Source organism: Folsomia candida, unplaced genomic scaffold (genome assembly GCF_002217175.1).
Source record: "Folsomia candida strain VU population unplaced genomic scaffold, ASM221717v1 Fcan01_Sc003, whole genome shotgun sequence".
NCBI classification, from domain to species: domain Eukaryota; kingdom Metazoa; phylum Arthropoda; class Collembola; order Entomobryomorpha; family Isotomidae; genus Folsomia; species Folsomia candida.
Genome location: NW_019091195.1, coordinates 226,099 through 250,275, shown reverse-complemented (window position 1 = coordinate 250,275; position 24,177 = coordinate 226,099). Strand labels below are relative to the sequence as shown.

The window sequence follows — 24,177 nt, the reverse complement described above, 5'->3', positions numbered from 1 at the left end:
TTTTATTGCTAAAAAATAATTCTTTAAACTTTTTCTAAATTTATTTTATTTTTAAGTTGGTTAAATTAAATTACAAAGTCATTAATACTTGGATACAGATATCGAGAATAACATTGAACGTTAAACTCTTATATGATTTGTCAATTACAATAAACTTTGTCTTTAGAATCGCAAGCGAAAGCTTCAGTGGTCTGGCACACGTTACCTGCATTTTACAAGTTGTGTACAGAGAAAATGAAACTGTATTGAAATAGATAACGCTAATAAAGTGAGAATCGAACGTTTGTATTTACTATATTACTTCATAAAATATTACTTTGTGAATATTTCCAGTATAAAAATTAAATGTAGATATCTCAACTAAATTACAATACGTGCTGAACTACTATTGTGTTCATATTATAACGCTGCAGGTCTTCAAGCAGCACACCAGCAACTTCCTCCAGCCACATAGCACCAATCCGTCCAATCTGGACAACGGCAGTTTGAACACTGACGAATTGAAAAAAAATCAATGAAAACCGAACTCGATTTAATTTTCACTTTGACATTCAGAAAAAATTATACCTGTAGCGGACAGCACCACGTCAAAGCGTCTTGATCTACTCCAATTGTCGAATTGTCCTGCCCAAGAGCAACAGCTTTAGGTTCTGGTACAGCTTTTCCTCCAAATGTAGACGCAACTATTGCCATAAGAGAAAGAAGGGTGATAAACCTGTCCAAAAACAAGTGATAAATTAAAATTAAATTCAGTTAAATGGAGCAGTGTTAGAATAATAAAATAAAACCTTACAGCTTGACCAGGATCGACATTTTGTTTGGTAATTGTTAAATGTTTGAAATTATGTATTTGTTCAGAAAATGTTGTTCAGATTTAGTATTCTTCAAATTATCAATTGATGCTTCTCAAATTATTTCCTCTGCTATTTATACCTCCCTTTGAGTTGACCAGCGTAATGAAATCGTGACGCAAAAATACACATGGCGCACCTACTGATACCCACTGATAAGTAGCGGATAAGGTATTCTTGATATGGATAACAAGGATAGATTTTATTTTGAGAGGATAATCCATAATCTGACGCTCACATTAACTCCGACGTACATGTTGATGTCAACCGTATTAAATGTCGCACACAGATTAACAATAATTGCATTTAAAATCGCTTGTCACTTTATGCAAATGTGGTCAATATGCGATTATTTATCTGGATGACGGAGGATTGAAATCAACAGCGTATGTAATTTTCTGCGTACGTTTATTGTGAATAAATCTTCCGAACTTACGGACTTATGTATTTTCAAGCGTATAAACTGGCTAATTCATCAATCGGTCACACTTTAGCAAAATTTCATTTACATAATGAAAAACTATGTTCCAAAAATATTCTTAAATAAATTAAATATTGGTGTACAAAATTCATTTCATAAGTATTAAAATAGTTAAAAAAGGTATGCAAAACTCTATCTATTAAAAAATGTTATTTGCCCTCTTGGCATAAGTATTGCTTCTTCTCAAAGCAATTCCTCTTCTCCCACTTGTATTCCACATTTTTTCCGAGGCAAATACAACCACCCCCTTCAGTCGTTGGCGAAATAGGAGTCGTCCCCTCTCCGCAATCAGTACATTCTTCATATCCAGGAGGACAGGTGGGGTTTGTTAACGGGGCATGTGTCGCCGGGTCACAAGGAATTGGGTTCTCGCAGACGACCTCCGGTTTGGGACACTTGACCCAAGGCTTTGGACAATCTGGGATTGGGGACTCGCAATGGGTCACGATTCCCGGACAAGATACATCACTCCCGTTACAAACTGCTGCAGGTTGAGTGCAAATAATTTCCGGTGCTGGACAATTTACCTGAGACATATTTGCATAATTAGGGAAATTCATTAAATTGGCAAATTATATAATTTGGCGTACCGTTGGTTTATCACAAAAAGCTGTGGGTTCTTCACACTTAACGATCGGGTCAGGACACTTTGTTATCGGATTTGGGCAGTGGACTTCAGGCTTCTCACAAATCCTGACCGGACTTTGACACACGACGGGGTCACACCCAATGGGAGGTCTGCATGTCGTCTTAGGAGGGGGACAGATTTCCACGGGCGGCTCACATGTCGTCGTAGTTTCGCCACACTTGTATCTGGTTGCTTCACCCGATGAGTTATACCTTAAAAACACACAAATATTTTAATACAAGCTGACGGATGTGTACATATTGTAAAAACGCGTCAAGTTTGCAGCTCTGACGTCACTGTGCTCCTATCCTACGGTGTTGGCTCACATGGTAAGGATACGAGCACAGTGACGTCAGAGCTGCAAACTTGACGCGTTTTTACAATACATGTCATATTTTTTTACCTACTCTTCTGCACATTTCGCCCTACGTGTCGTGCATGCTGGAAGAGTAGTGTAACACGGCAATTGTGTCGTTGTGCATCGCTCATGCTCCAGAAAATAACAATTTGAAGCCGTGGGACAAATCGGTTTTACTGAAGAGGATCGACACGGTTTCGCCACTGTGACGCAATCAGGACGAATTGTTGTGCAATCTGGTCGATAAGTTTCGCAATGTCCTGGGATAACGTGGCATTTTCCATTCTCCACTGTGCAAGACCCCTGCACGACGCTGCATGTTGGATTACTAGTAATTTCACACTCGGGACAAGTTGACGAACAGTCTCCACGCACGGCGGAACAATTTGTGGTAACGTGTCCGCATTGTGGCGTTATTGTGGTGCAGGGTGACAGAGTTATCTTGCAGCTTGGAGTGTCACCACAGTTTGGGGGACAAAACTCTCCATCACATCCTGCACGAATATATACAAAAGTTACGGTCAACGCTAAAATTAATTGGAAATGCATATGTATGTACAGCGCCTATTTTATTCGTACCTGATTTCTTGCATCTCGGCGTCTCATAACGGGCAAAATCTGCATATTCTTCAGATTCGCCAAACCCACCCCATTTTATTTTTTCTGTACCATTGTGAATTTCTGCATCTTCCTCAACCTCCAATCGACCCGCAGTCCATAGATCACCAGTTACTATAAGTTAAGAAGTATTAAATTACACATTTGTAAAGATTTCCAATGATAATGATTTACATCATTATGATTTACACGATTCAATCATTTACATAAACTTACGATTAGTATTTTTTGACAAGTAGTTTTTCAACAAGAGATTTATTTCCTCGCCTTGAATTGTAACGAGTTGGTAGCCATTTTGAGAGCATTTTTTTGCAGCCATATCTGCATCAACCTATCGAAAATATTTGGATTAATTTCGACATGTCCTTAATAATGTTTCATCTTACATACTTATAAAATAGTGATTATTGTTAGTTTTCTAATTTTTAGACTTATGACCCATATTCGACTTGGGAGATAGTTGGTACAGTTTCACTTACATATTCTTGTGGTAAAATAGATTTTATTTATTTTACCATCGTTACCTTTAGTGATGTAATAAAAGAAAAATACTTACATAATCATATCCAATGAGGTACTTGGTCCCATGATGTTCGAATAATATATCCAAATCTGTAAATTTCCGTCAAGATTAATTAAACGCGAATTACTTGACAATAAAATATGTACTATTGAACAAAATTGTGTACCATTATCGTCTCCTATTACAATTGTAAAACTCTGGACTAACAAAGCCAATAGAGCTACATGATACAATTTACACTTTACGGTCATAATTAATGAAGGCCGTGTATGGATTCAAGTTGGGATTTTTTATTTGTGAGATTTAACCTGTAGATCACTTTAAAGGAATTATGCAAATGAAGTAAAATGTGCACCAGGTTTCCATATTTATGCCTGTCCTACTGTCAATATTGGTGAAAGATAGAGATAGGTCAAAATTCTTTAGCCTTATCTCGGTGGGATAGGAAAGTGCATATCGGTCAAATTCGCTTTGATTTATTCATCCATGCCCAGGTAATAAATTACACATTACCCAATGTTTACCTTCTTTTAATCTAATCATCATAACTTAAATTCGATTCAATGGATATCGCGTCCTAAATTAAAAATAAAAAGTAAGTCTTAATCGACTTTAACACACTTGTACAAAAATAATGCAAACAAATGGAAAGTATGTATCTGTAGTCTGTTGATTGATAATGTAATCAAATTCTACGAATCCTTCAACTGGGTCGACAACCGGGTCAACTGGGTCGAATCTTTCAACTAATCACGCACTAAATTTTCCGAAAAATACGCGTTTGTTATAATTGCTACCTTTCAAGTTGGTTTCAATTGCCTTTGAGTACAACAATAGTACGATCTTTTCCCGATCATCATTGAGCTTTTCCTAATGCACAAAGTAAATATATGTATACATACATGCACAGTTATCCAAGGGGATCCATGTAAATCCACAATTTCCTCAGGTGACTGACCGCTGGATAAATACATGGGCTTATCGTCATTTTATTAAAACAATATCTTGCATATGCAAAAAACATTGTCGGTGGATTTGGATGTAGGTCATTTATTTTTTGGTATTCACATTCTCCGACTAGGTCACGAAAACGTTCAAATATTGATTTGCATATTTGAGATTATGTTATAAATATGTGCAACATAATTCCACAAAAATTAAACTCTGCTATGTAAGAGCAGTAGTTTTAATTCGTGGAATAATTATAATCGATTTCACTTCAAAGCCAAAGTTCAAAAATTATTGTTAAAATTTTTCATGCGCATAATGACTTACATATATGTGTATGACAATTAGGTATTTAACTTTAACCTGACCAGAGCTTTTGGATTCACGAATTTTCGAGTTAAACGAATCCTGCTTAATTTATGGGTTGTACATATATTTATTTATATTTATTATTTATATACACAAGTATATTTAGAATACACACCTGTCATTCCAGCTCCACAAATTATTTTGTCATCCGAGTTAATACGAAAATCGTTCATTTCACTTTTGTTGCTAACCACAAATTTTAAAAAGTTAGCAGACTCAAAGCTCACAATTTTTCAGTTTTATTACAGACATTACATGGACAAGTTTATCGATTTATATAAAAAAAAATATAAGTAACACATTTCAGAGTTGGCTACAGATAACTCGATTTGCCATTACGTAAGTTAGGTTGTAGTTTTACAAGAACCGTTTCCATACACAATTATTATACGTCAATCAGCATCAAATGCAGATCAGGCGTGCATGACAACCAACTTGCGGGTTGTATCATTATGTAAGTATGTATGTACGCGTTTAATTGTCATCATGTTTAAAGCCCTAAATAAATAGGTATTTGTGTGACGCCCTTACATAACAATGTTTGTTAACGACTTCAACCACAAAGAACGGCAAGTACCGAAGACAATCGGTTTGTTCTCATTTTTACCTCATCATTAAATATTACAAACGCCACTACTGCACAATGCAAGGTCTCCGAACTTAGGAGTTCTGAGCCTAGAGTTACATTTTAAAACAAATTCCCTCATATCATCGTGCTTGGATTGTGCGTAATGAGACTCTGTTTGATTACATAATTAAAAAGTACGCATTTTAGCTAAGGTTCCATTCAAATATTTGCTAGACCAGTCGCACAATGTATCGACTGGCGTCCCTTCTACCCGTTTGCCTATTGATTGTGATCATATTTACAAATATTGGAGTTGAGGTAATATCAAATTGGAATATTTTTTTGGGCACAAATTTCAACGTGACGTATTGTATAGGAAAAGAAGCTCCATTCTTTGCAGAGGGCTAAGCGAAGTCCGTTTTTCATGTTTAAGTGGGGAATGAAACGCACAAAAAAGCCACTGGTACTCAGTCCTTCTAGTCCGTCGTCACCTCCTTCCTCCTCCGATACAAAAACGAAGGACAATAACAAAGCCGATGTGCCAGGGTTACCTACCACAACTGAATTGTACGAAACTAATACTCCTCCCCCGACGACGACAACCACCCACCCTCCCACAACAACTACGAAGAAGCCAATATTTTCCACCACGACGGAAGTGCCAAGTGAGAATTTTAGATTGTTCATTATTTGCAGAAACAGTTTAAGCTCTACAAATTCTATTAGCAACGGACTCTTCTAATTTCTTCAAAACTCTGATTGTTTGGTACAAATACACATTTTTTGTGTGTAAATACGTTTGCATTACTCATTGTAGAGCCCGAACCGATTCAACAAGGGAGACGATTTGACAGACTTAAAAACCTGGTAGGTTTGTTTTCCATGAACAAAAATATTGTGAAGAATTCCTGTTAATTTAAAAATTGCAGCGTGGATCAACACCCAACCCCGGAAGGAGCAAGACAACCGAAATCCCACTCACGTTTGATGATGATGGTAAAAAGTTGGAGGACGAGTCCTTGGTCATACCGGACGATGACGATGAGGACAATACTGGTTCGGTGGCAGGGAAGGGGAAGCCGTCAACTGGAAAATCATCAACCGGAAAGTCACACGGTGAGAATTATTCAGCGTAGAAAAATTTTTACAATGGGAGTGTAAGAGCCAGATATATTTGTGAACTACGCCGTTTTACCAGACCTACTCTTCATAAACAATGTTTGGTGCTGTACTTTGTCCTTGGCGTAAAATTCAACAACTATTAGACGTCGATACTTGATAAAAGGCCTGCTTTTTCAGGCAGAAACTGCATTATTACTCTCCAATTTTAAAATATTTTCAGAAATCCACGAAACCTTAAAATTCGTGCATTATGAAAAGTGCAAAACAATGTTCTGTGTATTTTTTGATTTATTTTGAACAACATAAAGTTGGTCCCACGAAAATTAGAATTACACATATGAAAGGGGTTATTTATTTACGAAATAACTTTATTGAACTATAAATACCTGAGTAAATATTTGCACACAGTAAAAAATCACAAGGACAAGGCACGTGGTATGAAAAGGATGGACCGGTTGAAAAAATTCAGAACGGAAACAACGCCAGTTCCAACCACAATCACAACCGAGGAACCGAAATCAAGCGGTGGCAGCAAAAAGGGTACACATACATTTGTATTTTTCGAAACACGGAATGTGCTTCAATTGTATTCTTCAGATAATCCATTCATGCCGAAGAAGGGAAAGAGGGTCGATAGGCTAAAGAAATTCCGCGATGCTGAAACCACCGAGACTCCAATGACAACTGATGTACCCTTAACATTCGAAGATGACGGCAAGAAATTGGCTGATGAGTCCTTGGTAATTCCGGACAATGATGACGATAACCCGTCAGCAGACAAGAAGGGTGGGGCACAGGCTGGCGGTGCAGGAAGTAAGTACTTGTATAAAGACCCAACAGAATAATAGTTATGCACAGCGACGAATTTGGCTCCAATATACAATATCTCGAATTAAAATACATTTTAGGCAAGCCATTCAAAGTGTATAAAGGTAAAAGAGTTGACAGACTGGCCAAATTTCGAGTCACCGAACCTCCCAATAATGGCGACAAAGGTGGTGGCATTAACAGAGCAAAGGTTCGTACAAATGTACTCACATAGTTAAAATTTGTCGTCCAAGTGAAGAAATTATAATGCACAAGTGAAGCAAAGCATTTTCATTTTTGGAAAACCAATCTTTGTTAGTCAGTCCCCATCACAACGGAGACTCCGCCTGACTCTGACCGGAAAAAGTTGCCATTTGCGATCAATAAAGGAAAAAGGGTGGACCGACTTAAGAAATTCCGCGATGCGGAAACTACCCTTGCTCCAACTACGACCGAGAGCCCACCAGATGAGACAACTCCAAACAATAAAAAAGATGGTGGAAGCAAAACTAAATGTATAAATGTATTAGTTGTCTACAAGAAGAAAGTTTGAAAATTTTCGCTTGCTTTGATGCAAAAACTAACTTTACTAATTTCAGCAAATCCATTCATGCCAAAGAAGGGAAAGAGGGTGGACAGGCTAAAGAAATTCCGCGATGCCGAAACCACTGAGATTCCAGGGACCACAGAAACACCACTAACATTTGACGATGATGGAAAGAAATTATCCGATGAATCGCTAGTCATTCCCGATGAGGATGAACCTGATTCTAGCAAGAGTGATGCAAAGTCTTCCACTGGCGACAAAACGAAAGGTGTCTTTGGAATTTTTAAATGTTGCTAATTATAAATATGCCAAGTAAATAATTGCGGCTTCATTTAGCCAACCCATCGGACAAAAACGGTGGCACAAAGAAAGGTACGAAAAATATTACAAACTAATGCAGAAAATTTGCAAATCATAGTACACACAATTCTGCAAAACTTTGAAATATTCTGCTCTGCATAATCCAAATTTGTTAAAAATTTGCCCAGCCCAAAAAATATTTAGATCAGCCTTTTTAGGCTACAAATTTGTACATTACCTTACGAGCGTACTTATTAACTCTAACTTATATACACATACTATTTTAATACAGTCTGCATAAATACATGCATAGTTATATATATTTTCGGTTTAAGTATTAAAAACCAAGCAAATTTGACACAATGCAATTCAATTATGCCCGACCAATACATAAGCTTCTCAAGAATTATGTATATTTCCAGTCAATCGCGTGTATCCCAATTTACGCTCGAGCCAGAGATAGATTTAAACATAACGTTCTAAACATCTAAGATTTTCCCCTAAAATTTTCACCATCGGCGAAAATACAAATACAAATTTTGAAAAAGGAGATACTTTCAGCGAGATCAAGCAAGTACCCAAAATCCGATGTCGTGGAAAAACTGTAAGGAAATGGATAAAAAATCCTACGCCAATAAGAGGATCCTGACAACCAGTCCCAAATATCAGGAAAATAATGACTAACATAGTTTAAATAAAAATCAAGTATATTTAGTTATTACTTGCCAATGATGCCTAGAAAATTCGTCAAAATTAATTGAAATAGAGAGCCAAAACATCAGACTAACGTTAACGAGGGTCCACAAGTTTGGGTTATAATTTGTAGTGCCATGTGGTTTTTGGCAAGAAGCGTGGCACCTCGTTATGCGGCAAATAATAGTGGCTAGTTAAAAATCCAACTACTATACGTGTTTTACGTATTTACATTAAACATTGTTCATAAAGATCCGGGCAAAATCCAGGGTTCAACAACAAAGTATTCAAGTTTAATCAAAGTTCAAACCAATTTTAACTTTGAGAAAAATTAGCCAATAGTCATTGGCAAAGAGCGTAATGCAATGATCGGAATTTGTCCAAAGATTAAAAATAATCTATCTCTAATAAAAACCTTCGCCATTAAGCTTTTTGAGTAACAAAGTTTAATGAAAAATCACACGACGAATTAAATACACGCCTCACTATTACAAACGGTATTCATATTTGTCTTCGCATTCCTAGTATCGTATATAATGTAGAATAAAAATACCAAAGGTCCACCTTCTTAAAAATCGTAAGCTTGCAATGCGGAAGCATGACGTAGTTTTCACAGATTCTGACCGGACTAATTTTAAACCGTTGGTGTACAGAAATAAGTCGGCCCATCTTTTTACATTTTTTAATGCGCGTATTTTCGCGTGTAACCGAATTTAAAACCAAAGTCAGGATTTACAAAATGCTGCAACCTATCCAATTTTAACCCGATTAAGATCACGTTTGCTCACAATTATTTCTATCCGATTATAAAAATACGTGTCTAAAAACTTTTTGTTCCAAATTTGTATGTTAGAAATAAATATAAATTTATATTTATTCATATTTATATGAATAAAATAAATATAAATAAATATATGTAAATATGAATTTTTTTAAAGTTGTAAATTTTCATGCTACTTCGGAATTTTTTAAAATGGGAAAAGTCTCAACTTTTTTAACATTACAAGTTTTTTAAAGTAGATTTTCGTAATTACTCAACGTAATTTTGAGCAAACATGTTCCTTAATTTCTGAAATCATGTTAGAATTGGAAAAGTTGTAGCATTTTTAATGATTCTGATTTTGGTTAAAAATTCCACCAGAAGAGAAAATAAATATGAGCATTTAAGAAAATAAAAAAAACATAAGTCTTTTCAGTGTTTCGTTTCTTGCGGGTTTTTCTCATTTTTAGCCCGAGTCAGGGCTTATGGAACCGTCATGTCCGTCCGTCTGTCTGTCCGGCACGATAGAGCCAAAACGGCTGAACCGATTGACTTGAAATTTTTACTATGTCCATATTTGACAAAGTTAGGAAACGAGTTCGAAGATGGGCGAAATCGGTCAAGTGGTTGACCGGTGGGGGTCATCGGAGTGGGTGGGGTATTATGCACCAAAATTTCAAAATTGTCGTAGAAAGCTGAAATTTGGTACAGAGGTTGCTAATGGCTCCTAATAGAAAAAAATAACTTCAGGTTGGAAAAATTTTCATCTTGAGATACCCTAGGGGGTGACCCATACGGATTTTTCAAAATCGTCATATCAAGCTGAAATTTGGTACACGGGTTGTGTGTAGGTCTTAATGGAAGAATATGAAATGAAATTGGTAAAATTTTTATCTGGAGCGACCCTATGGGGTGACCCATACCGATATAGAAAGTGGTTTAAAAAGATGAAATCCAACACGGTGATACCGTGTTGGCTTCGCATGAAATAATATGAAGTTCAAAGTTTGCAAAATGCAACCAGAGTGATCCTGGGGGATCCATACCGTTTTAAAAAGTTGTTATTTTCGTCTGAAATTTGGTATGAAGACCAAAAACCACTTCTGGACTATATGCAGCTTTAGGTCAATTGAGATAAGAATTTAGAAGAGGACTCGGACGTATCGAGTCACGGACTCTGTCCCTGACTCGGGCTATATGGAGTCTGCACTGTAGGTTTTGCACTGCAAAAGAAAGAAATGCAAGAAATGCAAGGTGCAAGAAATGCAAGAAAGTGCAAGAAACACAGCGCCACCTAGCGAGGAGCCTACAGAACTATGGCGGCGGGAAGGAGTTTCTAGCACTTTGCATTTTTTGCGGGTAAAAATAGCTGCAAGAAACCAATTTCTTGCGGTTATTTCTTGCAGGTGGTTACTTGCACCCGAAACACTGAGTCTTTTTAAATCTTTCTGTGAATCAACAATTTAAAATTTGTCCATTGAAAATCCGAGAAAAACACTCGAGGCTTCCGTATCGCTAGAAACGTGATTCTTTAGGTCAGTTCTACGACACTAACAAGATCTCATACATAGCTGTACATAGCAGCTTATTTGACGATGAAAATACTAACAATGCAAGTCTTTTACGTGTCAACTCATCCTCAGATCTCAATGGGACCAATTTTATTTTGTTCATCACAAAAAATAAGCATACCCGTATTTTTTCATTTTTCCTAATGCGCTAATTTGAGCGCGAGGCGCGAATTTTAAAGCATTTCTCACCCAAAACCTCGGTTTTTAAAAATTCTATAAATTTTCGAATTTTAGCGGAAATCCAAAAATTCGAAAACATGTCGATTCTGAATAACTCACCTGACTTAAAAAAATCCAGTTGTCTCGAAATTTGAATTTCAAAATTTGTTGCCAGTTTCTGGAATGCATTGCAATTATAAACTTTCAAATTTTAAAGTTTTCAAAAAATAATACATGTGGATTTTTTTCAAGTCAAGTAAGTCATTCTTAAGAGACATGTTTTTGAATTTTTGGATTTCCGCTAAAATTCGAGTTTTAAAAAACCGAGGTTTTGGCTGAGAAATGCTTTAAAATTCGCGCCTCGCGCTCAAATTAGCGCATTAGGAAAAACGAAAACATATGGGTATGCCTATTTTTTGTGGAAACAAAATAAAATAGGTCCCAACCAGATCTGAGTTGTACACGTAAAAGACTTGCATCGTACGAAGGAATAACGAATGCCCTTAATGTGTTTAACATGCAACTCCATTCGTAACTTAATTTTTATTTTTCTTATTTTTTGCAGTATTTAGCGTATTTTTTTTTATTTTTCCGGGCTCTGGGGGGGCTCAAGCCCCCCTAGCCCCCCCCTTGGCTACGCCGCTGGTCTTCATTATCTAATGCATTTGTTGACCAGTCGATATGTCATCATTTTAAATTTGCATCGTTTGATACTCTAGCTATCGTTGGCAAAAACCATGCAAAAAAAGGAGAAGGAAAAGGACAAGGACGAGGTATGGTTCGTAAGGTGATTATCATCTCTCATTCTACTTAATGCATTGTTACATACATAGTTCTGCATACCAGAAATTCACTTGAGGTTAAATTGGATCTATAAATTTCACAGCAAATGACGACTGAAGTTCCTTTAACATTTGATGACGATGGCAAGAAATTAGCCGACGAGTCCTTGGTAATACCGGACGACGATGAGGACGGTACAGATTCAGTTGCAGGGAAGAAAAAGCCGTTAACGGGAAAGAAACATGGTGAGAATTTCGACACGCAGCAAAATTTAGGTAGCGAAATTTTTATAGGAAATAGCGAGTAGGGTTACAATAAATGTGTCACCGTTTACAAATTTTGTTAAAAAATGATTTATTCTTGAGAAAAATTTTATTCTAAATTATTTTTGATTTCAATTTAAATTTCTGAAAATAATGTAGGAAAAACTCAAGGGGACAAAGCACGCGGTATGAAAAGAGTGGACCGCTTGAAGAAGTTCAATATTGAAACCACACCCGTTCCAACAACTACCGAGGAACCGAAGCCAAGTGGTGGCAATAAGAAGGGTATTTTTCAATTTTGCAAAAATATATTTATGTATGTACACATGCATTTGTCGCTTTGTGCTTCAGATAACCCTTTCATGCCGAAGAAAGGGAAGCGAGTGGATAGGCTAAAGAAATTCCGCGATGCCGAAACCACCGAGAATCCAACGACAACTGACGTACCATTAACATTCGACGATGACGGGAAGAAATTAGCGGATGAGTCCTTGGTAATTCCGGACAATGATGACGATAATCCGTCAGCAGACAAGAAAGGTGGGGCACAGACCGGCAGTGCTGGAAGTAAGTACAAATACCCAGTAGAATAGTTATGTAAATACTGCAAAGGATTTTCATCCAATATGCAATATCTCGAATTAAATTGCATTTTAGACAAGCCATTCAAAGTGCATAAAGGCAAGAGAGTTGACAGACTGGCCAAATTTCGTGTCACCGAACCTCCCAATAATAGTGACAAAGGTCGTGGCATCAACAGAGCAAAGGTTCGTAAAAATGTACTTACATTTACATAGTTAAAATTTGTCCAAGTTAAGAAATTATAATGCACAAGACAAGCAAAGCATTTTCATTTTTGGAAAAAACAATCTTTGTTAGTCAGTCCCCATCACGACCGAGACTCCGCCTAACTCTGACCGGAAAAAGTTGCCTTTTGCCATCAATAAAGGAAAAAGGGTGGACCGACTTAAGAAATTTCGCGACGCGGAAACTACCCCTGCTCCAACGACGACCGAGAGCCCACCAGAGGAGACAACCCCAAGCAGTAAAAAAAATGGTGAAAGCAAAAAAATAAATCAATGTTGCAGTGGTGAAAAATTAATTTTATCCATTTCAGCAAATCCATTTCTGCCTAAGAAGGGAAAGAGGGTCGATCGGCTGAAAAAATTCAGAGATGCTCAAACTACACAGGTTCCAGTGACAACGGATGTACCACTAACATTTGACGATGACGGAAAGAAATTATCCGATGAATCGCTTGTCATTCCCGACAATGATGATGATTCTAGCAGCACTAAAGGTGGCAAAAAATCGTCCACTAGAGATAAAACGAAAGGTATCTTTGACACTTGACATTTGTGTAACATTGCTAATTATACATATGCTAACTAACTAATTGCGCTTCATTTAGCCAATCCATCCGTCGGCAAAAAAGATGACACAGAGGATAAGGCTTCCAAAAAAGGTAAAAATTACTGATATACTCGAATTGTTCCAAATTGTAAAAATTCCTAATTTAGCATTATCAAAATTGTCAACAATTTGGTATATAAATACCACTGCAATTTCCCTTAGCTTAAATACTTTTTCGCCATGATGAAAAAACTATTGTAACTAACATTAGTACATAAGTATCTATCAACCAAGTTACGCATTCATTTTAAATGTAACTGCTAACCATGAGATTTATCACCATTTTAAATTGTGAATACTCTAGCTATCGTTGGCAAAAACCATGCAAAAAAAGAAGAAGGAAAAGGACAGGGACGAGGTATGGTCCGTAAGGTGATTTCATCTCTTCTTCTATACAATTTCTTGTTACGCACATAGTTGATAGTTAGGACTGCATATCAAATCCTGAAGTTCGTTTAAATCTGTCAATTTTCATAGCAAATCACCACTGAAATTCCTCTAACATTTGACGACGATGGCAAGAAATTAGCCGACGAGTCCTTGGTACTACCGGATGACGATGACGACTCGCCGAGTAGTAGCAGCAAAGACAAAAAATTCAAAGACCATGGCGCTATTACACATAAGAAGTCACATCCGCCAAGCAAAATAGTGGGTCGTTCCATGCAAAGGGGGACCCAATCCGAAATTACAAGTACAACAGCTCCGGAAGCAATCAGTGTGAATAAAGTTGAACACACATTTCCAGCCCCACCCCCAAACTCGCCACCAGTCGGCATGGGCCAGTGGACACACAAGTTGTCAACGAAATAAAATTCAATGCGAATAAGTACATATATGTTAAATTCTTAATTATGCATAAATTTTACAGTGCTATGAAAATATATAAATTAAGATGTGAACATATGCAATAACCTTAAGAAACCCCCCCCTTTTCAAGTTAAGATAATTGTCTAAAAAGTAATTTACGTACTTTTATCTTATCGAGGAAGTAAATACATTCATATGTACACAGTATTACTAATTCCTGCCACGTGGACCAATAGTCTCGTACTTTTGCCATCTTCATCTCGCATATGTTTGCATCATCCCGTTATCAGCATTCTTTTTGACATTATGTCCATCGAATGAGTCCGGAAAAACATTCTTCATTCATTTCAATTATGTATCTTGCAGGATATCTTTACTCTTTTCTATATATGTGTAATGATGGCTTTAAAAAATTGTGAATTTTAAAGTCCTCTTTGCATAAGTTGATCATTCACATGTTACAATTTAAAAAATGCACACAACATACCTGTTAAGTTACATACAGTAAATTATTACATGTTACTGCCGTACATTACTGCATTTTGCATTAATCCTAAGTCGTACATCTGCAAATATACACGCAAATGTGGACGATAATACATAATTCCTCTGATATTACACACTTATTTCTACCACACAACTCGTGCGACACAAGGTATTATCGATCATCATATTCTAATTATGCTTCAGCCTCCAGGGCACTCTGATATTTTAAAGCAATACAGAAACGCTGGTTCTAATCCAATCCCGAACAGTGGCGCAATCGAGGAACTAACTTAGCCCTAAGCATGCTAAGCTACCCTCCTACGTCCAACTCCTAGTCATCATGAATAGTGAATAACACACCGTGTTGTATGTAAGTACTTCATATTTACAAAAGCTAAGCTCCTTTATATCTATCTGACTCCATTTCCTCCTCTGTTATTACAAGCACTTGTGTACCGCAGCTTCATATTAACATGCACCCGTTTTCTGCCTTCTTCCTGTTTAAACTTTAAATATTTTGTATTTCTCTGAAACACAAATTACATCTTAATTGGCCGTGATTCTGGTATAACTACACAATATTAAATACAAAAATACCGTGTATCTACCTAATCAGCCTAAACATACATCATTTACTATTAGTGTGACACATATGTACATACATATGTACGTATACGAACGTGTGAAAGAAAACCCGTGTTACGTGACGTACTATTCATGGTATGTGCAAACTATGCGTAATTTCAGGAAGATGTGAGACATTGTGAAACGTTTATTTTATGCACTTGATTAATACGTGATGATATTTTGACTTTATGAAAAACAAAACATTAAGTTTTTTACCAGTGTGATTAGAGTTTGGTGAAAAACATGGGTGGTCAATTCCGATGTAAATTGTGTGGACATACGGCGCCAAATAAATTTGGGGTTATAGGTCATATCACCCATTCTCATGGGAGGAGTACGAGAGGGTAAGTAATAGGTTATCAATTTGCTTATCTGTTTTATGCTAATGAGGGTCGCTTATGAAAAATTTTGTTTTTTCACTAATTCAATTTTTGCAGACGTGATTTGCATAAAGAATGGGAGGAATTAGACCCCTCTTGGGATACTGATATTATTCAATCTACATTGGAGAGTGGCCTCAAGGCTGATCAGGAACCCAAATTAGTAGAGAGTGACAAACCGGAAGCTGAAATTATTAATACGAAAAATGCCGAGATGAAAAGCGATGATAGCGTCACAACTCATAAACCTGTAGAGAAGGATGTAGAAAATGAGGAATCGTGTAAAGCTCAGAAAAAATTAAAACCTTCCAAATTTCCAACATTTGGAAGAACCGAATATAGAACGCGGGCAAGGTCAAGAATGGTTAGTCAATTTGTGGCATCTGCATATTAATAATACGCAAAAATAATTTACATAGTTCGAGTATTATGTAAATTATTTACAACGCATAAAGTTATGTAACCTTATTTCGTATGCATTTCCTTCCAGGGAGGCAGTTTTGTTCAAAAATTGCCAGAACCGCTCAATGCCGCCACTATTGGCAAAAAGCACAAACTGACCAAAAATAAGAAACCGACAGTTGTTGAGAAATTGAGAAAGTTGGACGAGGATAAACATGAACTTGACACTAGTGAACTTGTTCCAACAAATGAAAATATTGCAACTGAGGAAATCATTGACGAAGGTAAAGATAATTTACCCAGTAGCGATGACACTGACGACATTTGCAGCATTGCAAAAATTCAACACGATGACCTGACCACTGATAAACCTATGGAAAAAGACGTCGTCACTAATGGCGAAACTTGTAAAACAGCTCAACCGAAAAAGTATCATAATAAAATCCACCTGCAACGATTTCTCGCCAAAAAGAATAAGACATTAGAAAATCGTTTGAAACTTGCAGAGGAAAATTTAGTTACCCCAATTGAACCACCAAATACCGCCAAGATACCCGCGGAAATTAGTATTAGTATTCCAGTTTCCCCTGCCAAATGTTTGACTCCAGAAAAGCAAGTCGTCGCGCAAATTAATAAAACTCCCGATAAGGAACTTATCACACAACTCAATAAAACCCCAAGCCCAGACGAAGCCAAACCTGTCACCCCCAAGACTAAACTGGGTTTCACCAATTTAGCTTCGCCAATCGCTGAAACTATTAAAAGCCCAGATAATCGTGATAATCATACCGTCACTGCCGCCAAGGTCGTTAATAATAAATCTCCAGAGAAACAAAGACAACCCGTCCTGGTCGCTAAACGTGCAATAGATAATAATGTCCTTGTTAACCAAGAAGGCTATAGCAAACCTCATAAGCCAAAGACAAAAATTGGGGGATCTAACCCCATAAATATGGAACCCTCATTACAGTTTCCTACACCAAAGCCAAAATTAGGACGTCGTCGTCTCCTTGATCCCTCCTTTGCCTGTCCTTACTGTGGAAGGTAAGTTTTACCGTTTAAATTTTATTTTTTATCAGTTTGATTAAAGGTTTCAGTTATTTTTACTTATTATGACTTTTTTAAATTTATTTTATATTTATAAATTTAAGGACTCACTCATCTAATTGGAATCTCAAGCTCCACATTAGATCTCACACGGGCGAGAAGCCATTTAGGTGTATTAGACCAGGGTGTAACATGGTGCGAGCATTTTAACGATTAGAAAAATATTATATTATTAATGACGACGCATGATTTAATAATTATTCTTCAATTATTAATAAACTTGTTTAGGCTTATGCAGCCAAGCAGCAGCTTCAGAAACATTTGGCGTAAGATGATTTAATTTAGATTTAATTTTTTAGTCATTTAAACATAATGCGATCATTCCTATTGAATTCAGGTCAAAAATCGGATGCGGAACTTCAAAGTGGAACAATTCCGTTTTACAGAAACAAACATCGCCTGGCGCTCACAATATGCAAAGAAATCCACAACTTTCGTCATTTGCCAGAGGTTCAACTCAATCAATATTGCAGAAAATGCAGAAGAACAAAGTCAGGAGGATAGCGTCACTTCCGGTACAAAAATCTATGCCATCATCCTCCACGGGTGGGAATCAGATTAGATTTTTACGAATTCCAAGTTCCCTGCAAATTCTTCCAATACAAGAAGATGACCAAGATACAAACCAAGACTCCGCAACGACTACTTACATTATAAAGCAATTAGCAAACCCAACTCCATCGGCCTCAGTTCCAGTTATCATGATAGATGATGATAATGAGCTGCAAGAAGTTGACTACGTTAGCGTCAACGCTGATGAATTTTATGCTACTAACGATGATGGTCAGATGAATTACGAGACGATAAGACTGAATGATTATGGCCAATATAACGATTATCAGTATGTATATAAACTACAATTTTATTTGCTTTCCCTCAAGTCGTAGTCATTTTTAATCGTGTGTATTTGTTAAGACCTGAATCACCCGATGTATTCCCCACCGTTGTGAATGTCCAATCATTGTTCGTCCCTCCAAACGAAGATTCCACAGTCGTTGAGGTTGAACAGGAGAAGACTCCGGAAATTCCAAAACCCTACGTTCCACGAATTTTAGCGTGAGTAAACGTAATCAGCATTTTAGAGTATATGTACATGGACAAAATTCAATTATTAATTTTTCATGATTTAATTCACAGTAGGAAAATGACCCAACACAGACGGAAGATACGGTTTCCCACTGTCGATAATATAGCCCCACTTGAACCGGATTGGACAATGAGTTCCATTCTACCATCATATGAAGAAGATTTAGGAGGCATAGCTACTTATAATCCAGTTCCATTTACTGTCTCGTCACCATCACCAGCTCCTGCTCAAACAAGATTTATTTTTGGACCACCACCCCCACAATTAGTGACACTTACAAATTTGTCACAATCCACATCATCGAGCACACTGCTGATGTCACCACCACCGCCACCCAATCGTCGACCAGTCCCACCCTTAAGACCGATTGCTCCCCAACCCCCGACAAACATCCCAACAGCCATATTTAAATGTCTCTCATGTCTGGAATCTTTCTCGACCAGATCATCTATGATAACACATTTAAAAGGACACTGCAGTGCGTTCATGTGCAAATTATGCACGGCAGGATTCAACACGGGCAAGGCACTCAGGGTTCATCAGGTATGTAATATAACAGGATATAAATTGACATACAAATCAGACATTTTTTGTTTGTAACAACTTGGTCCCTTCTTCCTTACAGGCACGGGTCCACCCAAAAAGCATCACCACCATTAAATGTCCCCTCTGCCCCAGGCGGTACAATAGTGAATTTACTCTCCATGCACACCTTGATCGAATGCACAGAGACAAAACTGGGAGTAAACAAAGGAGGGAAGAGCTCGTTGCAGACGCACCACGAGACTCTTTCGCCGCTACGGGAAAGATTGACGCCATTGTTGAGAGAACTAATATCGTGGTGAGGAGAGAGATGGATTTTTCACCAAGAGTACTTGCTCCACCCCAAGCTAAACTTCCCCCAGCATCGTCAATGGTACAAAAAATGCCACCACCACTGTCGAAACTATTGACACCACTACCGTCGAAACTATTGACACCACCACTGTCGAAACTATTGACACCACCACCGTCGAAACTAGTGACACCACCACCATCCAAGCCAGAAGCTGCCATAGAGAAGAAAGTGGTCTCTACATCGATAGAAGATGAATTAGATGAATTGCTCTTCTCTGACGTTAAAGCAACAAATGATTCTGCTCTCAACGTAGAGAATAGTGTGCTCCTTAAATCAAATAATCTCACTCCCACTATCACCCACACCCTCCCTGGTTCTACTCTTTCTTCTCGAACCCCTACTAAGGTTGTCACTCCCCTTTGCTCTCCATCTATCGATGACGACTCCCACATACCCATCTTACCACCTAAAGCATTCGAATGTGAGCAATGTGGGTCTCGTCTACACTCTGAAAAAGGTCTCTTAATGCATAGAAACCTTATTCACGGGACAAATTAGTAAACCACGTAAATTACGAACTAACCATCAAAACCCGTCGTGAAAACTATCACTGTCAAATATTAAATCACACCCAATATTATATGTCCTTTTCTTATTTCTTACCTGTAATTTATAATGACATAAATGTTAAATACTATTTATTACAACTTATAATTGGATATTGTACTAGGGTGGTCTAGGGTTGGGTTTATAAAAGTATAAATTATTTCATAATGTTTTTATTTATATATTTCTGTGTCCAATTTATTCACATAAATCCCTAACCGACTAATCTATATACAACATATTTATGTATCATTAAATTAAACGGATCAGATTAATATTTAACAGAAATGCAAACAGTGGTACCAAAACTTCCTCATTGGTTGATTGTTGTAATCCATGGACTCCAATTTTAGCTAAATGGAAGTGTGTCGACTTTGTCTGTAATATTTTAAAAATATTTAATATGTAGAGTACATGCATTATACATACAGAGGTATGTACATACATCATGCATTGATCGATAAATCATCGTTATATTTACCCGATAAATTTAGGAATCCACACTGATTCAAGGCATCCTTTAACTTAACTTTGCTCAGTAAGTTAGGATTCCGTTCCAAAATTCTGTACAAGTTGCGATTGACACATGTTCTTAAACTGTTCGGATCAAAATCTTTAGGAAGATGTCGAGTCGTGTTTTCCAAGCAATTAAAAAACCTCGCAATTTTCCCATCAGTCCACATTTGCTTGTTTCCCTGAAGTAATTTTCGAAGGTGAACAATATCTATAAAAAATTATATAGCAGAATTTTTCGCATGATTTGATATTATACACTTTTACAAAATATGTAAGTATTTAGAAACTCACTATCTTTTTGCAAATGGCCAGAGTCCATTGTTCCATAGCCGGGATCACCCAGCACAAAGTTCGGTGACGGTGTTTCAAATCTCGTGCGGAGGGGTGCTACAAAATTAATTAGATTATTTCCACAAATACATTTGTTAATTCATTAACTATAAAACATTACCGGAGTGAAATTGCACAGGACTGACGACATCATCACTTTCATCTTGAAAACTGCTTGAAAATCGCAAACTTTCCATGCGACGCGTCGACTCATGTAAATTGGTTGCAAACGTGGTCGCTGCTCTGGGAATTTCCTGCATTCTTCTAGGTGACTCAGATTTTTGGAAATCCTCCATGCAAATCGACATTGGCATTGTCTTCCCGTACTCATCTCTATCCTGTCTTTCGTCACTCTCTTCACTCGTAAACTTAAGAATGATCTCGTCCAGCCTGGGAAAATTCCTCTTAATCTTTCTCCCAGTATCCAGTTTGTAGATTATCTTGTTAAACTTCATCCTGGTTGCTTGAATGGATACTTCTGGATCGAAAATTTCGGATATGATAAGACCCACGGAATAAACATCCACGGCCGACCCATACTTTGCCTTATCAGATTTTGTCTCATGTGATTCGCTCATTTCTGGAGCTCGATAGAGAGGATTTCCTACATCTTTGCTTAACGTTGAAGCGTCATGCTCCACAAGTAATCTGGTAGATAAGCCAAAATCGCCGATTTTAATGGGCAGCATGAAATCTCGACCGATACTGAAGTATATATTTTCCGGTCGCAAGTCTCTATGTACTATTCTATTCTGGTGAATATAATTCACTCCAGAGACCAGACCAAGACAAATTTCAGGGGCCAGGTCAGAATAGTCTTGATTTGTTTGGCTCATGTGGAGCCACTTTCTCAGCGTAGAGCCACATAATTCGGTCTGAATATAAAGCCCTTTTATAATTTTCTTCGTTTCATCCGATCTTTGAAAACATGCACGCATAAAGTCGGTTAAGTGGGTACTTGTTTGGTCTAGATGCAAAATTTTTTTAAGCGTCGCTGGCCAAAGGGCAAAAAAGCTGGCAGTTTTGTATTTCACGACATTATCATGATTTAGATCCACCCATAACTTTGCTTCTTTAATTACTGTTTCATTTTCCTCTAGTTTGAGTCCATGTTCTCGATTTGGTATAAGTTTGACTGCACTGTTCGACTCATCTATGTCATCTTGAGCATGGATAACGATCCCGAAAGACCCACTTCCCAATACTTTTAGGGTTTTGAATTTCCAATCCGTCTCTTTTAGCTTGTTGATGTGATTTGTGACTTTGTTCTTGTCCACGACAGCTAGAACTTTGGCTTCCTCGATTATTTTGGAAATTTCTACGGTACTAACTCCCAAAATTTGTAACCTACTTGAAACGAGGCGACAATTTTTTTCAAATTCTCTTTCCGTGATATCATCTTCGCTTACTCGGTGCTTTGTATTATTTCGTAGATTCCTTAAATCTTCGATGGCTGTTATCTCGTCTTGTGTAACTTTAAACGGGAAAGGAAGTTGGTACTGGGTCCAAATAGTGTGTGGTAACAGGAGGACTTTTGCACAGAGGGTCGTGTCCCATTCGTCATAGTTATTTCCATCCATCATCCTTGTTTCATCCTTGTTCCAGTTCTTCTTAAGTTTGGGATGAGCAAGGAGAAAACGTGCGAAGCTTTGTTGAGTAAAATTCTCCCAGCGAATTCGCCTATCTTTTATGATGTCTTGCAGAATTTTAGTGTATCCAGAAACTAGAGAATCTTGCTTCACTCCGAAAGTTTCACCTAAAAACATGCATAATAAATAAGTTTGCTTAAGCAAATCAATTAATTAATTAGGTAAATCACCAATATCGAGGGAATCAGTGTTCATTTTTGCACAAAAAATTCACTCCTCAAAAAGAATATCTAGGAAACTAAAGTATGATAATATGTTATCGTGTCGACTGGAACAAATAACTGGATGATATTTGCAGGACTGCTAATGCATTTAGCATTACATACATATGGTCATTAGCACGACATAAGACAGGAGAAATAAATGGGTATCACACAATGCAAATTTGATGCATTTTTAAGCGTCATGCATATAGATCGTATATTTAACTTTTGATATGCACAACAGAACAATATAAGTTAACCATAACAAAATTGAGTAAGTGTTTTGTTCATACAAATATGCATTAAATTCTGTGTACACTAATGACTTATTCGGGACATTATGTAATGTGGAGTTTCTGGTGCATTTGTAAATGTATAATTATACATTCATACGTATAAAAATCAGACACTAGTACTTATCCGTTTTTAAACGAACTCATTATATATGTACAATAAGTGTCTGTAGGTACCCTTGTGTACAGTTATATGTACATAAGTACGTGTACAAAGTTACAGTGTCGGACAGATGTCTACGTCCACATAGTCGCGTCAATTTCATTTTCAAATTGTCACTGAACTACTGAACCAATTTTCATCATTGATATATCAAATTCTCACAAATTTAACGTAATTTCATAGCACATTATTAGTTTTCCGCTAAAAAATTTATTTTAGGCCAGAGATGTATTTTAATTCAAAATGAAAACAATTGGATGGACAAAAATCAACGTCCAGTCAGAGAAAACATACAAAAAAAACTGTAATTTATAAGGAATGTTATAACAATTAATTTTTAATATTTGGTTGGGCCTCCGTTCGCTTTAAGGACGGCTTCAAGGCGTCGAGTCATAGAGTTTACCAAATTCTTGGTCACATCTTCAGAAATGGTTTCCCAAACTTCACGAATTCTGGATTTTAGGCCCGGAATTCCTGAAAAAGATTTTTTTCTTATTTCTCTTTCAATGTGGTCCCACAGATGCTCAATGGGATTCAAGTCTGGAGATTGGGGAGGCCATTCTAGCTTCGGAATTTTTTTTTCTTGAAGTATTCCATGGTGGACGTGGCAGAGTGTTTCGGATCGTTGTCTTGTTGGAAGGCAAATCGTCGTCCAAGTCCAAGTTTTCGAACAGATTCCTGGATATTACGGTCAAGTATTCCCTGGTACTTGTATTGGTCCATAATTCCGTCAACAAATTCCATTTTTCCTGCCCCACTTGAAGCCATGCATCCCCACACCATTACCGACCCGCCGCCGTGCTTAACTGTGGGGTTGAGATTTTTAGGATTCAATGCTTCTTTTGGATATCTCCACACTCTACGACGCCCATCTGACCCAAAGACATTGAACTTTGACTCGTCAGTCCATAAAATATG

The 24,177-nt window shown here is 37.2% G+C and overlaps 4 protein-coding genes across 4 annotated transcripts; 2 read left to right on the top strand and 2 right to left on the bottom strand.

Annotated features, from left to right (window-relative positions):
* Window positions 1-1,242: 1,242 nt before the first annotated feature.
* Window positions 1,243-3,798, bottom strand: LOC110846411 (keratin-associated protein 10-4). The gene is made up of 7 exons (XM_022093157.2): window positions 3,626-3,798; window positions 3,493-3,548; window positions 3,153-3,267; window positions 2,898-3,050; window positions 2,368-2,812; window positions 1,923-2,172; window positions 1,243-1,859 (listed from the first exon to the last, which is right to left on the bottom strand). Exons 1-7 carry the CDS (start codon window positions 3,708-3,710, stop codon window positions 1,482-1,484), a joined length of 1,482 nt encoding a protein of 493 aa, XP_021948849.1. The 5' UTR covers window positions 3,711-3,798; the 3' UTR covers window positions 1,243-1,481.
* Window positions 3,799-3,909: 111 nt separating this feature from the next.
* LOC110845514 (mucin-5AC) lies at window positions 3,910-14,760 on the top strand. The gene is made up of 19 exons (XM_035848910.1): window positions 3,910-6,009; window positions 6,162-6,211; window positions 6,274-6,460; window positions 6,875-7,006; window positions 7,064-7,279; window positions 7,375-7,484; window positions 7,593-7,788; window positions 7,873-8,088; window positions 8,157-8,192; window positions 12,023-12,090; window positions 12,190-12,331; window positions 12,509-12,634; window positions 12,701-12,916; window positions 13,007-13,116; window positions 13,229-13,406; window positions 13,467-13,685; window positions 13,761-13,814; window positions 14,067-14,134; window positions 14,240-14,760. The coding sequence occupies exons 1-19, from the start codon at window positions 5,769-5,771 to the stop codon at window positions 14,573-14,575; spliced, it is 2,901 nt and encodes a 966-aa protein (XP_035704803.1). The 5' UTR covers window positions 3,910-5,768; the 3' UTR covers window positions 14,576-14,760.
* A 622-nt stretch (window positions 14,761-15,382) lies between these two features.
* LOC110845513 lies at window positions 15,383-20,281 on the top strand. The gene is made up of 9 exons (XM_022091946.2): window positions 15,383-16,029; window positions 16,123-16,429; window positions 16,556-17,511; window positions 17,619-17,709; window positions 17,803-17,840; window positions 17,912-18,415; window positions 18,490-18,630; window positions 18,712-19,204; window positions 19,287-20,281. The coding sequence occupies exons 1-9, from the start codon at window positions 15,929-15,931 to the stop codon at window positions 20,055-20,057; spliced, it is 3,402 nt and encodes a 1,133-aa protein (XP_021947638.2). The 5' UTR covers window positions 15,383-15,928; the 3' UTR covers window positions 20,058-20,281.
* On the bottom strand, window positions 20,263-22,895 carry LOC118434960. Its single transcript, XM_035849787.1, has 5 exons — window positions 22,771-22,895; window positions 21,073-22,707; window positions 20,913-21,008; window positions 20,587-20,829; window positions 20,263-20,483 (listed from the first exon to the last, which is right to left on the bottom strand). The coding sequence occupies exons 1-5, from the start codon at window positions 22,793-22,795 to the stop codon at window positions 20,455-20,457; spliced, it is 2,028 nt and encodes a 675-aa protein (XP_035705680.1). The 5' UTR covers window positions 22,796-22,895; the 3' UTR covers window positions 20,263-20,454.
* Between the last annotated feature and the right edge of the window lie 1,282 nt (window positions 22,896-24,177).

Coding starts and splice junctions, on each gene's coding strand:
- LOC110846411 (XM_022093157.2), bottom strand. CDS start 3,710: ATGACCGTAAAGTGTAAATTGTATCATGTAGCTCTATTGGCTTTGTTA. Junction 3,549..3,625: donor TGTAATAGGAGACGATAATG/GTACACAATTTT, acceptor GGAAATTTACAG/ATTTGGATATATTATTCGAA. Junction 1,860..1,922: donor CTTTTTGTGATAAACCAACG/GTACGCCAAATT, acceptor AATATGTCTCAG/GTAAATTGTCCAGCACCGGA.
- LOC110845514 (XM_035848910.1), top strand. CDS start 5,769: ATGTTTAAGTGGGGAATGAAACGCACAAAAAAGCCACTGGTACTCAGT. Junction 12,091..12,189: donor GACGAGGTATGGTTCGTAAG/GTGATTATCATC, acceptor TAAATTTCACAG/CAAATGACGACTGAAGTTCC. Junction 12,917..13,006: donor ACAGACCGGCAGTGCTGGAA/GTAAGTACAAAT, acceptor ATTGCATTTTAG/ACAAGCCATTCAAAGTGCAT.
- LOC110845513 (XM_022091946.2), top strand. CDS start 15,929: ATGGGTGGTCAATTCCGATGTAAATTGTGTGGACATACGGCGCCAAAT. Junction 18,416..18,489: donor GGCCAATATAACGATTATCA/GTATGTATATAA, acceptor GTATTTGTTAAG/ACCTGAATCACCCGATGTAT. Junction 18,631..18,711: donor TACGTTCCACGAATTTTAGC/GTGAGTAAACGT, acceptor TTTAATTCACAG/TAGGAAAATGACCCAACACA.
- LOC118434960 (XM_035849787.1), bottom strand. CDS start 22,795: ATGAACACTGATTCCCTCGATATTG. Junction 21,009..21,072: donor TCCTGTGCAATTTCACTCCG/GTAATGTTTTAT, acceptor TTAATTTTGTAG/CACCCCTCCGCACGAGATTT. Junction 20,830..20,912: donor TGGCCATTTGCAAAAAGATA/GTGAGTTTCTAA, acceptor AATTTTTTATAG/ATATTGTTCACCTTCGAAAA.